The sequence below is a fragment of the Drosophila montana genome, unplaced genomic scaffold, assembly GCF_035044405.1.
Source record: "Drosophila montana isolate Dmon_TW-CO22-7 unplaced genomic scaffold, ASM3504440v1 contig_1505_1, whole genome shotgun sequence".
NCBI classification, from domain to species: domain Eukaryota; kingdom Metazoa; phylum Arthropoda; class Insecta; order Diptera; family Drosophilidae; genus Drosophila; species Drosophila montana.
This window is the reverse complement of record NW_026996452.1, coordinates 4,095,001-4,110,390: the sequence shown is the minus strand read 5'-3', so window position 1 is coordinate 4,110,390 and position 15,390 is coordinate 4,095,001. Positions and strand designations below refer to the sequence as shown.

At 39.2% G+C, this 15,390-nt stretch overlaps 2 protein-coding genes across 2 annotated transcripts in view; one reads left to right on the top strand and one right to left on the bottom strand.

Moving 5' to 3' along the window:
* Positions 1 to 11,554: 11,554 nt before the first annotated feature.
* Positions 11,555 to 12,453, bottom strand: LOC135436095 (uncharacterized). The gene is made up of 3 exons (XM_064693565.1): positions 12,014 to 12,453; positions 11,837 to 11,959; positions 11,555 to 11,760 (listed from the first exon to the last, which is right to left on the bottom strand). The coding sequence occupies exons 1-3, from the start codon at positions 12,337 to 12,339 to the stop codon at positions 11,625 to 11,627; spliced, it is 585 nt and encodes a 194-aa protein (XP_064549635.1). The 5' UTR covers positions 12,340 to 12,453; the 3' UTR covers positions 11,555 to 11,624.
* Positions 12,454 to 12,995: 542 nt separating this feature from the next.
* The window catches only part of Sp7 (Serine protease 7), a 2,626-nt gene continuing 231 nt past the window's right edge, over positions 12,996 to 15,390 (top strand). Inside the window, exons 1-5 of the mRNA XM_064693553.1 lie at positions 12,996 to 13,186; positions 14,141 to 14,557; positions 14,621 to 14,729; positions 14,785 to 15,071; positions 15,242 to 15,390. The exon at positions 15,242 to 15,390 is cut by the window's right edge and continues 231 nt beyond it. Of these exons, the coding sequence (XP_064549623.1) occupies positions 13,111 to 13,186; positions 14,141 to 14,557; positions 14,621 to 14,729; positions 14,785 to 15,071; positions 15,242 to 15,390 (1,038 nt within the window). The 5' untranslated portion in view covers positions 12,996 to 13,110. The remainder of the gene's footprint in view (positions 13,187 to 14,140; positions 14,558 to 14,620; positions 14,730 to 14,784; positions 15,072 to 15,241) is intronic.

The window sequence follows — 15,390 nt, the reverse complement described above, 5'->3', positions numbered from 1 at the left end:
CTATTTTAGTCAAAAGCTTGGCAAGTAGTTTAATTATCTAACATTGAACATCCAACTTATTAAATTGAAGTTAAGTAATTTTCAAATTAATAATCATCAGCTTTAATTTTCATTTGCATTTGCATTCATATAAATTCAATATTTATAATTTTCATAATTGAAAAGTCATCTATCATATCTGAAACAAAATAATTGATAATTAATTAAATAATATGTTAGTTTCAACGTTTCCTATCTAGATTTCAAAGGACTATCTGTCGGGATTTTATTCTTTACTCACACGACCAATAATTTATTTAAGGATTATTAAAATGTGCTAATTGGACAAATTGACAAATTAATATATATATTTTTTTAATTATTTTACATTTATTTCAAAACAAATTAAAATCTTAATATCATTTAAGAATTCCAAATATTTGTTTGTTTTGCTGACATTGTCGCTTTGCCTTTGCCAATAGCAGGCTGAAAGGCCCCCCCGAATCAAGAGTCTACTTAATAAAGATGATAATGTGACATAGCTCCTATTCACAATGGGTTCAATGCACCGCCGAGGCATCAGATTGGAATGTAAAAGCTTTGTGAGCAATGCCTTAGAAGTCTGATATCTGTTATTGCAATCATTCAATTCAAAAACATTATTTATTTTTCTTCAGCATATTTGCAACCCAACTCATGTTTAGCTTTTTAGGCTACCCGAGTCCCAGTTGTTGGCTGCCAAGCCAAATGCTTTTGTGGCCCGAGCCTCTTTATCACTTCTCATTTGGGGCGGGCCAAAACATTTTTATTGGCAACATGTCGTATGCGTAATGCAATCGACGCCATAGATATTTATCCGTCTGTCTGCTCGTTTCTGGGATTTTGACATCACAGAAAAGAGTCCTAGGCTCAGCGACTCAGTAGCTTTTCAATTTGAATAAAACGAATGTCGTCTAAATATTTGATTTATTTGCGTTGACCTTTGTCAAAGGAGACGGGTGCAATTCGAGAAAATCGGAGACACAACCGAGCTGTACGCATTTGTCTACATTTATCGCAACCGAAAATGTCACTCAAGTTCAATTTTGCCCCTTCGAAAAGTTTCTAATTTTTATAGGAACGCCCACAGCCGTCGCACCCGTTCAATGAATTGCGTATGACAAGCAATTTTCGCTTTATAACTTCATTGCAAAACAAGGTCAAACGCCAGTTGGGTTGTGCCAGTGTGTGTGTGTGTGTGTGGGTGTGTGTGCCTTTTGTTGGGCGAGAAGCCAATTCAAAATAATCTTACCAATTTCTGTAAACGTTACAACAAGGTCAAACCAGTAATTTCGTTAACGAACAAATGATTATTACTGCATTACGGCTCCTGCGATACAGATACAGATACAGATACGTACACGTACACCAGACACAGATACACCCACACACACACGTACGAGTCACATGCAGATAAGCAAATGTTATAGAAACAGCTTATAGCCCTGCCCATCGCTCTGACCTGCCTCTCCACCATCCAGCTCGGCCAACATAATCGTAAAAGTCAAAGCTAAGCTCAACGTTGCGTTTGCAGCGTTTCGTGGATGGCTAATTTTAAGGCGACAATTCAGGACACGCATCTGGGTAAAGAAAGTAGAAAGCTAAACTGAAACTCTGATTGGCACTCCCTGAAAACTCTGGGGCGGAAGTGTTGATAGCAAAATTTCAGTGTGTGTGTGTGTAAGCTGAGCCGTGACTCGTCACCTTTTGCTGCGAATTAATTGAAATCGGAATTTATATTATATCCTCAAAATATATTCTGATAATATACAGATTCATAAAAGAGTCGGCTTGGAATAACAAACTAAAGTAAACCTCTAAAAGAATGATTTGCTGTAAAAATTAACTAAAAATATACGAAAATTCTCAATTCGTAGGGGCTCCAAATTCTGACCATAATGATGAAAACAAACTCAATCTAAAGCACTTAAAGCTGTAATTTTTATAAAAATTATAACTTGAAACAAAATCTTATTCTATATATATATTTTTAAGGATTATTTTTGTTAAGAGCGAAAAAGATTTTAAGCAATTCACATATATATATTCTCTACACATCAGAGTGTGAATCCCTCCTTCCGGGCATTTCTTTAAGCGAATTCCCTGCACTGTTTTGCCACTGTCAAGTGCGGCGTATCAACGTGTCGAGCATTTTGTAGTAAAACAAATTATGTTTTGACTAAATTCGGTTTTGCTGTCTCGCACATGAAAGCAAAGGGTCTGTTGTTATGTTGATTCCCATTTGGTTGGCTGTCCTTTTTTGTTTTTTTTTTTTGTTTCTTTTTGTTTTTGTTTGGATTTCTTTTATAGTTGGCCAACTCAATTGAGTGTAAAACAATATCGTTAAACGCGCGGAGAGGGCTTCATGTGTCTGGCCTCCATTTGTCTATCGGAACGATATAAATATATGCATGCATCTGTGTGTATATGTGTGTGTGTGTATATATATTGAGTGTATATAAGTATATTGAACAGTCGGGTGCGGGCATAGCCCTGTGCGCACAGCTCCTCATCATTGGCCTGTTCAGCGCTCCGCTTTGCTCTATTTTTATTATTATTTTATTGTCTCAATGCAGCTGTGAATGGAGGTGCAGAGGTGGGTGGGGGGGCCTAGAAGTATCTGAATGCCATTGCAATTTATCGCAAACGCTTTGACAACATGTTTGCAGGCATTTTTATCATTTCCCCATTTATGTGGTTTCCGGTTGAGCTGCAGGCAAACTAAGAAGTCGCTTTCTGCTTTATTGCCTCAGACGCTCGATTGGTCCTGCCGTCCTACGACGTGCGTTGCAAGTTCTCTCTTGGCAAATATACGGGCTACGTACTGTGTCATGTGGCAGCAATATGCGGCCATGTTGCCGGACACCACACACGCCTTCCATTTCCAGCCAAATGAATTGTTTAGGTTTAATTTATTGAACGGAACTCTGCTCGCAAGTTGGTCAGGCTATCGCTTCACCCAAAATGCTGCACTGTTCGGAAGGAGCACGTTTTTTATTTTGCGGGTAGCGTGCTAACAGTTTTGGTCAAGGTTGCGTTAGTTGAGAAAAGGGTTCATTCAAGCTTGCGAAATTAATCATAAGAAACGTCTGGGGATAAATTGAGAATGAGTTCGGAAAAACTAGATTTATAAACTAGATTTATGTATGTTAATTTAAAATTTATAAAAAATATTAAATTTGCATTGTAATTAAACAATGAATAACAAATTGAAAAAAAAATAAAACAAAAAGTCTAAAATTGCATAAAAAAAAACTGTAAAAAATTAATAAATTTAATTGACTTTATATGTGCGGAAAATACTTTGGAAGTGTTCAAAAAAATATTTCTAAGAAATAATTAATATATTTAAATCTTTAAATCTAAAACTTAATAATAAATTAAGAACAATGAAATCAAAAGTAAAAACTCTTTTATAAGCAATCATTTTTATTGTATACATTATCATTACCAAAAGCTAAATTGCAATTTAATAAAAGCAAAGAGATAGTTTTAAAATGCCAAAAAGAAAAAAAAATCAATTCACATAAAATACAGCTTAATTCGTCTTTGCGCACTGCGTTCAGCTTTCGGCGCCGTGGAAAAGCATTTCCTTTCATTGCAACGCTTCACTCTGCAGCATTGTAACCGTGTAATTTTCAATGGAAATATAAAGGACCCTGGCGCTCATATTGTCCACTGTGTCGCTGCTCAGTTTGGGGAGCAAAAAAAGAGAAAAAAGAGAAGTCAAATGAAAGAAACAAAAGAATAACAGAGTGTATAGGCAGCTCTGGCTGCTTGGCTGGCTTTGGAGTCTTGTTAAGGGTCAGTAATAAATCTCAGCAGCTTGCGCTGTAACTTAAATTAAATGCTGAAAATCGTTTGGACGTACCCCCTCCCCCCAATAGTCTACCCCACCAGCTGACACGCAAGTGAACAACAGCCGAGGCAGCCAAGCTGAAAACCCAGTTGAAAAATGCGACGCGTTGGCAAACGCAAGGGCCAAGCTGAAGTGCAGCAATACGTGAGGCATAAAAGCAAAGGAACACATCACAACGTGCCACCCCAAAAAATTAAATAGAGTTTTCAAAAACAAGCGGCTAAATATGCTGCAATTGCCGGAGCCAGGAGCCAGTAGCCAGGAGCCAGTAGCCAGGAGCCAGTTGCCGCTGCCTGCCCAAGGATTCGGCTCCATTGCCAGCTCTATATGCTTTGCCTCTTCCGTATGCAAACGGGTGGACGCATGTGGAAAAGTCACGAAGCCAAAACGGAAAAACTGCACGTGGCAACTGAAAAAAACCAAAAAAAAAAAAAATTGTTGACTACTTTTTTCGAGCAAAGCTTTAAATTTATGACCTCTGGAATTTGCGTGTTTGCAAGTCGGAATAAAAAAATAATACATCCCACAGATTTCACAGACGTAAACTGTGGAAAAATAGCGAAACAACAAAAAAACAACAAAAAAAATCAAATAAATTGTACTATTAAAAAGCCACAAACATAATTCAAGCAAAGTTAAATATTGTTAAAAGGCAGCAAAGCGCATGTTTTATGTTTTCTAATTTAAATTTGATGTTAGGTCCAAATGTTCGCCGCTGACTATTAGCATAAATATTTCAATAAATCGATAGGTTTTTGTGCACTTTGCATGCAAATCGCTCGCACAAAGCTGCTTAGAGCTTGTTTTGCCAAAATTTGTTAGACCTATTTATCAGATTTCAATGCATGCCGCAAAAATATTTTCGGGCCTAATGGCCTTTTCATGTAATATTTGTAATTTTTCCAAGTAAAATGGAGGCAACATTTTACGATAAGTTCACATCAATTTTCTTGGAACCCGAAATGGTTAGCAATGCAAATAAATGATGACATTTTTTCGCTTTTCAAAGGGTTTATATAATTTCAATACCTCTGCTCACGTGTCGTATGAGCTATATTCTTACCAAAATAAATTGATTTGAAATAATATTAATGAGAATTTTCAGAATTTGTGCACCTACAGCTAGCTAGACTATACATGATCTCAACTTTTTTATTGGCATATGGGTCGTATGCGTTATTTTTGAAAGATTTGAATAGCAACGTTCAAATTTGCTTGAATGAAAAGCTCATGGATTTGTAAAACACAGAAACTTTTTTGGAAACATCAATGCAAATTGCAAAGCCAATCAAAAATGATTTTCATTAGGAAACACAAAAATGGAAAAACTTATTTTTAGTGGCAGTTGCGACAATGGAAACTTTTGGCTTGTTCGTCCATAATTTAAAATGCTGTTGAACCCATAAAATTGAAATTATGGCAACTGCCAACTAATGAACAGCAATAAAAATAAATACAAGAATTTTTTTTTTTTTCTGCCTGCAACCCCCTACAAAGTGCAACTGCAGCTGGCAGACAAAGTTTCGCATTTTGAAGCACACCTGAACGACTTTGATGTGGAACTTTGGGCGTTCCCCAACTTTGAGCCGGGCCATTGACGTTGCCTCTAAATGAATAAAAAAACAAAAAGGAAAAGCAAATAGAAAAACTATGCCCAGAACTATGTCAATGTCTTTATATAGTCCGACTTTTTGCCTGGGCAGCCCTCCCGCTTTGACTATCAATTTTACGCTTCACAGGCGCGCCCAAAGCAAATCAGCAAATGCTGCTTTGAGTTTTCATTCAGTTTTCGTTGCGACACGTCAAAAATGTGCCGGGAAATGTTAACTTTTCGCTAGCAAAAAGTGTAGCACGCTTAGCTGCGCCGCTGTTGAGCACTCGCCTCGGAACGACGAGCCAAACTGAGCTGAGCCGGCTGCAAAAGCCGATGCGCACTTCGGCTGTGGACACTGCAGCGCGCGAGCTTTCGCTCTCTTAAGCGCCACTCTCTCTCTCTCTCTCTCGTGCAGATGTGCTCTTAGCTGTGCAAGCAGCGCAGCATGCTATTGCTTGCGCGGCCAGAATGGGCTGGGTATATAGCATGCCGCACTGCTCACACCACGGAGGCAGCGTCAACTGCCACTTGTGACGCTTTGTGACAACAAATGTTAATAAAGCATGCGGCAGAGGCTGCGTCTGGCTTTGGTTGCATGTGCGTGTGCCTTGTGTGGCATGCAACATTTGCCATCCAATGTTGTTGTTTGTTGTTGTCCAGTGTTGACTAGTGTCCCAGTCAGCGGGGATTTGGCGTTGGCAAATGAAAAGCTTGGGCGATAGTGAAATGCATTTCAAGTCTACGCAAGTGGGCAGCCCATTGTTGTTATTACACACACACACACACACACACACACACAGACACACACACGCATGCCAGACGGCTGAGTGCCATACTCGCAGTAGCATTAAAGTGTGCATAAATGTGGGTTAATGGGGCTTTAGTTGCTCTTTTCATTAGGACATGGCTGTAAAATTGCCACTGCAGGTGTTGTTACTGTTTTAACTATCGTTGTTCTTGTTGTTGGCGCTGCATACTGCATGCTAATCGAATTGCCCGCCAGGCAAATTCATATGTAGTCGCAGTGTTGGCTAATAAATGTAACAAAATTAGCATACTGTTTAAGCTGTTCAGAGTAGCGAAAATTAACTGGAAAGTACAATATACAAATGTGGATACAATGAAGCCGAACTACTCTACATTTGATTTTTACTTCGACTAGCTTATGCTATAGTATTCAGTGTTGGTAAACAGCTCAGCGTATACGCATATTATTCATTTCCTGGGCCTCATCATTGTTTATTAATATTATGCCTGTTCGAACTATATTTTAAGCTTCAACTAATTATTTTCATCCCTCTCTTACGCCTTTTTATGGCTAACCGAAAATCAAATTCAAATTTAATTTAAATAGCCATGCGGAAAAGTTGGATGATTCGCTGGCACGCACAAATGCCAACAAGTAAGTGTTGTGCAGCACTGAAGAATGTTGTTCTTTTGGCGTTTCGCAACACTAATTAAATTGCACACGGCACGCTTGAGAGTTATGCATTCTGCGAATCGCACATACGCACTGTTAGCCATAAAAATGTCAGACCAAATTGCGCATTTACGTAATTGAACATCTGTTTGTCGGATTTGGCTCGGTGGCTCCGCTGGCCTGGTTGGTGTTTCGGTGGCTGCGGTGCCTGTCGTTTTTTGCTGCATTCTTTTTAGTTCATTAATTCACTGGGTGCTGGCTACTCTTGGTCAAATTTAAATTAAAAGGTCGCAAAATAAACATGTGTGAGTGTGTGTGATTGTGTGTGTGTTGTGTGTGTGTGTGTGTGTGTGTGTGTCCTTTGGGCTAATTTGAATATTTCTGTTTGTTGTTTTTTGTGTTCCCCATCTTTTATTTTGTCATTTTCCGCGCAATTTATGTGCTACAAAAAAAAAGCACATGGCAAACAAATTGAGTTACAAATTTAACCTCCGTTTTGTTTTTAATGCTTTTGCTTTTGTCATGTTTGTTTGTTTTCTGCTTCTTGGAAATATATTTACTAATTAAAACTTTGTCCGCTGATTGAATTTTTAATAATTTAGGCTTCTTCAGCTCTCGTCCGTGATCAACTATTATTACGCGAACTTTTTGACTTCAGATTGACACACGTAATTATGCGGCTTGCGATTTGACAAGCAGAAAATACATATATTTAAATCAAATTAGCAGATAATGTCTGCGAATTTTCAATTTTCCATGCCATGCTTGATTGTTTTTCTTCCATTCCAAGTAATTTCTGCGTTTTTATGAGTTATTTCGAAAGTTTTCATTAAAATATTAATTCGAAGCATTTGCAATTGAATGGGTTAATGTGAATATGTGAACTATGTTGTGAGAGTTTGGCATTGGAGTGACCTCTGTTGGGAGGCATTCAAATTAAATTTGAAACTTTTCTATGGAGTCAATATATAAAGGTTCCCCTGTGGCAAACAAGCCAGACTGCTTAGGTTTTCAAAGAATGGTTTCCCCTAAAAACTTTTCTATGTTGAGCAGGATGTGGGCAACGTGCATCCTTTGAGACTGTTAGCAGGCAGTGCAGTGCCTAGTCTTAAATCTAATACTAAGGTCTATGAATATGTGCAAAAATATTCGAGTATCGAATTACCGATGCTTAGCAAAACTCTAAGCTTTGGATATTTCGATATGCAACGCTCGATTATTGTAAAAAATAAAAACATCATTTCGAAGCCAATATTCCATTGAACATCAGATATCATCGAACACAAAAATTTCATCGCACAGCGAGGCAACATATTTTCATTGACGCTTTCTTATCCAATGTGACGAATGGATATTAATTTCGGACTGTATATTATATCATCTTTTTCAACTTAACTGTTCCTTCTTGTAAATACTATAACTATCTTTAGCTCCGTCTTTCTTCAGCTGAGCAAGTATTTGATCTGTACTCAAGTGGACTTTCCGGCTGACTTTTAGAAGTGGGAAATTTTACTTTTTCTTAAGTTACATTCAAATTTAAAACTTGTTCTCAATATCTAATAAGAACACAAGCTTCCTTCTATTGTGTCTGCAGCCTTAATAAGACCTATTCTAATTCTCTAACTTGGCGACACGTTGAGCTAAACTCCAAAATTTAATTAGCCGTTTTTTGCCGCAGTTCATGGCTGTCCAGAGGCCAGTTTATAGCTAAATTTAGCTGGTGCCAATGTAAGCCGCCCAAAAAGGCGTTAAAACTTTGGGTAAACTTTGCTGCAAGGGCTGATGGCCGACACGCAAATTAGCTAACACGCTGATACCTATCATCAGCATAAAAAAAAAAGCAGCTGTAATTTCATCATTATGTCCAGCCACGCTGCAAACTTGGCCGTGCAACAAGCAGCATGCAACGGCTTTTGTGAAATTTGTGCCACGCTGCTAAAGTTGCCAACAAGTTTTACCCTTGCTGAGCAGCATCCTAGGTACGGGAAAAAAAATATAATCCGGCTGGGCTAAGCAGAAAAATGATTAAACAATGCAGCAGCAGCCACATAGCAGAAGGGGCAAGCAGGCCGAACGGGGCGCCGGCAAACAACTGACATGAATGCCGAAAGCCAGTGAATGCAGCTATGGAATAGCAAAGCGCTGACCCAAACCAACACACACAGAAACCAAAAGAGGGACACCAAAGACAACAACGGCAAACAAATCGGGACAGAATGAGACAATAGCCGCACCCAAGAGCTAAAGCATGGCGAAAATATCATTGAAACAAGCGACAGGCACAACAGGACAACAACGTGTCCGTGGGGGACGATGCACTGGGCTGTCCGTCGGTATGCACACAGGCCGGGCTCAAGTATAAGGCCAACTGTGGAGTCACGTGTTCGCTGTAAGCCACTGCCACAGCCGGACATAGAATTATGAATGGCCAGGCAAAAGGCAGAGCACAATAAAAACAACAACAGCAACAGCAAAAGGAGTGTGCGCTCCAGGCAGCTCGACTAGGAGCTGCTCTGTAATTATAACTTTCCGCTGAACTTTTCAGCGCAATCAGATGGTATGTAAATAGGCAAGTATACCTAGAATTGAGGATGCATCTTTTAGCATTTGGCTGCGACAAGGGCAGGCAGTCGATTTATATCGATTTTCCAAATCGATTTTTATCGGTTTGTTAAATCGATAATTTTAATTAACTTCTTGTATGACATGCTAGAACATATATTTGTCTCTAGTTTTTAATGTCTGGAATCGATATCTTAATGATTAAGAACGTATATACTTCACGATATCCGCCTGGCTTACACATTCACACCAATTAAATATCACATTTCGCATCAATTTTCATCGGTTACAGGGTATAACAGGCCGAGCAGCTCGTCAATTTTTTTCTGGAATCGGCCTGACAAAGTGCAGGCCAACTGCTGAAACTATGCAGAGTATGCAGAGCCTAGCTAAAACGGGAGACTGCTTTCCAACTGATCCGATTTGCTATGCTTCGGTTCGATGGCAACAAGCAAAATGTAAAAACTACATAACGATTTTTTTTATTTATTTTCTAGTTTTCTTTTTGCGCTCCTCTCCCTTTAACGTAGAGGAATTAAGTTATTTGTGTGTGATTTGGTTACTTAGTCAGGTCTTAATTCATCTCGGACATTATGTAGGCACTGCGAGAAACTGTTCTATGATTGTTGATGAGGATAGTTCAAGGCACCCAAAACCAGAGGTCGCAAATAACAGTCAGCTCTCGAACAAACAGAAAAAAACGAAGCGAATTCGGTTTTGCTCTCCATCGAACACTTTATTTCGTAGCAATTGTGTACTCTGTTCGTGCTTTTGCTTGAGCAATGCCGCTGTTATGTCTAACAGTAAGATCTTAACAGTACACATTCGGTCGGTCGCACAGAAATGTGTGCTTATTGAAGAGCAAAACGAACAAAGTGGAAGCGAAAGGAGTCTTTTCTCATTTGTTGTCAATGAAAGCTAGAGCGAGAGCGAGAGAGAGAGTGAGTGAAAAAGAGGGCATGGCATATTACAGTTAAGATGTAGGCAAGCTATTTTATATATGTATGTGTACATGCATATATTCAAGGCTATAAGAAAAAACACCCATTAAATAATTTATAGTTTGTTTATATATATATATTAAGCTTAACAATTAAAAATGCATGCAATTTTATTAGACACACACAAGCACAAAAGACACTGTGGAATAACAGGGCTGAAACTAAAAAAACGAAGAAAAGTGTCTTTGCTCGTGCCTAGAGCCTGCTACACAGCAACAGAACTTTGTGTGTTTTCTTTCTCCTTTATTCATTCTGTTATTTTACAGACAACCCGAAAGTGTTGACTGTTATTTGCGAACTCTGACCATAACAAATATGCCTGTCATGGGAGTAATCGATCGAAATTGAAGCTCTAGTATTAATGATCATTTTTATTCAAATAAGCTCTACCAGTACACCTTTTTTAATGATGCTTTTAATCGATTGAACAGCTTTGCACTATATCAAACAGCTGCCATAGACACAGTACGCAAATATGTGAGTTTATGTTTGGAATATGAATACTTGGTGTGAATATAGAAAAAACGCACTGGCCACATTTTTATTGCGCTTTTTTAATTGGCAGAACTTTATTCACATTTAAATATATAAATAACCGGTTTTATATTTAGCATAACATATATATCATTTGACATATGTCATGAGAAAGTATTCAAGCTTAAGCCCTACGATACGCTAAAATGTCCGACAATTATATGCTGTGATTTTTCAATTCCACAAAATACCAACACATTGGGAAATTCCATGAATGACGGCCATAAAAATACACATATTTATCACTTTTTATAGATAATGCGCAAATACTTATTAATTTTTTTATTTTTTGTATTAAATAGGAGCAATTTGAAAGCATTCCATAATTCGCAAGAAACAAACAAATGAAAAATTCTGGGAATTTGTGTGGCATGCAACTCGCGGAAAGCGTAAATATTTAGCCACTGAATGGCAGCAGTTGCCACAACAAAGCAGATGACTCTGATGGGAACTAAGTATGAGCAGAGCGCAGTCATTGCGCCCCTCAAGCCACGAGCCCCTGCTGACCTGTTGACTGTTTGGTGCCACGCTGCGTATGAGTGATACATATAAAAAAAAGCTGAACATTGCTCGCCTTTGTGCACATTCTTTATTGGTACTTGCTGGCACTTAAAAAAATACAAAATGAGTTTTCGTTCATGTAAAATCGGTATCCATAATATTCTGCAGGCGCCATCTCTCCTTTTCGGTGAGCTGAAAGAAATTATTGTTCGCGCGTTTCACCTCGGACATATTATGCAATGGTGGCCAAAATGTCGTATACGATATGCAGCTAAATATATATATAATATATATAAATATATTTAAATATCCGTGTATATATTTCGGTATATTTCGATCTAGCTTACCGCATAAAATAACAGGCATCGGCTGCAGTTCTTTGAAAATCAACATTTTGCTCGATCTCATGCTCCAGTTGTGCCTCGTAAGCCTTCCTTGAATCCTTATACCGTTGGGCGCATATCATTTCACTATATGGAGAATATATAAAGTAGTCTATGGCAAATAACTCCCCGATTACTCACTAGGGTATCTTGAATTTTGAAAAGCTCGGCTCCCGACTGCGCACATCGTGGTCATCCTGTTGATGACGCATGATGTCATGGTCTGAGATTAAAAGAGATTCCTTAGCATAATTGGGTCGTTCTGTATCCAGCTCGTTGCGGCTCGTGAATCGAAACAGCGACCCGCTTTGATCCTCATTTGGCACTCTAATGGTTTGTGCTCGACGTCCAATCAGACTTTCCTTAGCATAAAATTTGGACATTGTCTTCGCAGGCGTCGAAACTGTTTCCCTATTCACTAACGGCAGTGGGTCGGGCTCATCGTTATTTTTCTCTTCTGGGTCCATTTTCAATCAATTCATGTGCGTGTACGTCTATAGTTGAATTGTATATTTTATTTTATTTCGTTTTCCAGATTTTCTTAACTGTGTACAGTGTTGGATTTGAGTATTAATACTAAGCATATCATATGTTGAGTTTTGAAGATAAGATCTGTAGCTTATATATTGTTTACTGTACTTTTGATTTTAATATTTGCTCTGTGTTGAACTTTTTTCAATGGCAGAATATTATAAAATGCACTTTACTATGTAAACAACGTTATATCATAAAAACTTTTATCTGAACACTAATCATATTTCTTATTTGTAGTTGTAGTTGAGTGCAGTGGTTGCTCTTGAGCTTATCTGTCGTTAAGTCACTCTTGAAAGCTTCTTCCCGCGCTCGCTCTCACTTTAAATCTCATAACTGTGCTCGCCTTCATTTCACCTCCTTTTCTCGCTCCCACTCTTGTTTCAGTTCCATTCCAGTTCTTACTCTCGCTTCGCACACTCTCTCACATACCCGCGCAAATCCTCGCTCAAAGCTCACACAGCCGCTTAAATGCTCTCTCACACGTAACAACAGCTTTGGGAGCGAGCACAGTCAGTGATCAGCTGCCACAATAATCTCTCGCACTATTTAAAGATCCGTCTCAGCTGCCGCTGAAATCAGTTCGACTCGATTAGTGACCGCGTCAAGGTCGAGCTGCGTGCATATTTAAATCGAATGTGAATTTTTGTCTAACAGAACCATATAAATTCTCGCATGATTATTGCATTTTTGTGTTATTTCCCGCTATGATATCAACTCAAAGATCTCTGGGATTTCTGCTCATCGCAGCGCTGCTGCAGCGCACAGTTTACGCACAACAAAGTTAGTACAAAGCGCGCAATTAACGGGTTTTCAAGTGAATCACACGCTGTGAACTTGACTCTATGACTCGACAGCCGCCCCAATCTCCGCATCCATATCTCTGCCTGGGCCCGTCACTGTCCCTGTCTCTGGCTATCATCAAATCAGCATTAATTATATTATGATTATTAGCTTTGAGTTCTGTGCTCACTTTGGCGCCCTGAATCTGAGAAAGTGAATGACAGGCTATTCACTTTCGACTCGTGCCCTGGTTCATTGACAAACTGATTGATTCGACTTTTGGTCGAACTGAAAATATTGAAACAACAAAAAATGTCATTTATGTATTACATATTTGCTTTTGTATCAATTATTGCGAATGGTTTCTTATGAATATGGGAACTTAATTGTGCTCTATCAAAAGATATAGATAAACGACTACAAACAAAATTAACTGCTTAAAGTATATGTAAATATATTTACAAACAACTTAAATATACATTTTAAACATTATAATTATACAAATAAATTATTGATAAGAGCTGCGCGCGAATTTTTTGCATATTTTTAAATCGATTTTTCGAGATTTTTGTTTTGCTTCTAAAGTAGATTGCGAACTGTATTTATTTGCAAAACCTTTGACCGATCTTGTTATTAATATAGAAGCTTAATAAATATTTATATGGGAAATTAATTCTGTATTAGGTTAAGATATAAGTGCTGATAGTACCACGTTTTAGTCGCTTTTATGCAGCTCAAGTTGCTCGCTTTCTTAATCGCAGCAATTAGCATAAACTACTTGTATAAGAGATTAATTAATAAAGAATAAATCCCATATATATTATAATATAAGGTATATTTATGAGCAAGACAGTTTGAATCAATGTGCGTGCAGCTCTTAAAATGTTATGTACTGAAATGTTATCTTTAAATCGTCCTTTTTTAACATTATTAATTATTATTCTTAAATTGCAGATTGCCGCAATCCAAATCAAAATGCTGGCCTCTGCATATCGTTATATGACTGTCCCAGTCTGCTGAACGTGCTGCAGCAGATCTCGCTGACCAGCGATGAGCGCCTGTTCCTGCGGGACTCCCAGTGCGAGAATGGATTCGGTCGTCGGCCATTTGTGTGCTGCACGCGTGATACAAACTACGCGAATCGCCAGACAACAACAACAACAACAACAACAGGCAGATCAGTTGAGGTAGGAACAACAACAACCACAACAACAAGAAGGCCCACTAATAGAGAAGGCGGACAGTCGGGCGGCAGCCTGCTGCCGCGTGCTCCGGCGTGCGGCCCGAACTCGTTCCTCGACCGGGTCTACAATGGCAACGATACGGCTTTAGATGACTTTGTGTGGATGGCATTGCTTGACTACAGAAGTCGTAAGTGGATCAGCTTTGATTTGTAGCAAGCGTTAGCTTTATTGGTTACCTTCTCTTTACCAGGCGATGGCCAAAGACATCTCAACTGTGGCGGCAGCCTGATCAACAATCGGTACATCCTAACCGCTGCCCACTGCGTCACGGGCGCCATCGAGACCGAAGTGGGACAACTGTGAGTAGCTCAACAATATTCCTCATCCATTAACCCAAGCCTCATGCCTCTGCAGCTACCGTGTGCGCCTGGGCGAATATGATCTCAACAAGGAGGTGGACTGCGTGAAGGGCGTCTGCAATAAGCCCGTTCTGGAGGTTGGCTTCGAGGAGGTCATCGTGCATCCGCAATACGATGCCAACGGTCGGGATCGTCATCACGATATTGCGCTCATACGTCTGAATACACCTGTCGAGCTCAATGAGTACATTCAACCCGTCTGTCTGCCCTTGGCCAGCGTTCGAGCTGCCATCAACAACAAGGAGCTGCTCGTTGTCAGCGGCTGGGGACGCACGCTACTCAGTGAGTGTTCTATTCGAGCTCAAAATATTCTAGCCATAATCGAGCTAAAAACAGGGAAAATCCAACAGATTTTTAGGTAGTTTTAGGGATTTTTTTTGTTCCTCAAGATAAAGTACTTATGATATTACCCTCTCTCTTAACCTTTACTCTCTCTCTCACTCTCCTTGCAGCGCGTCAGAGCAATATTAAGCAACGTCTGGATGTGCCCGTTGCTGATCCCAATTACTGTGCAGAGAAATTCGCCACGCGGCGAATTAATGTGATCAGCTCACAATTGTGCGCTGGCGGCGAATTCTCGCGAGACAGCTGCGACGGCGAT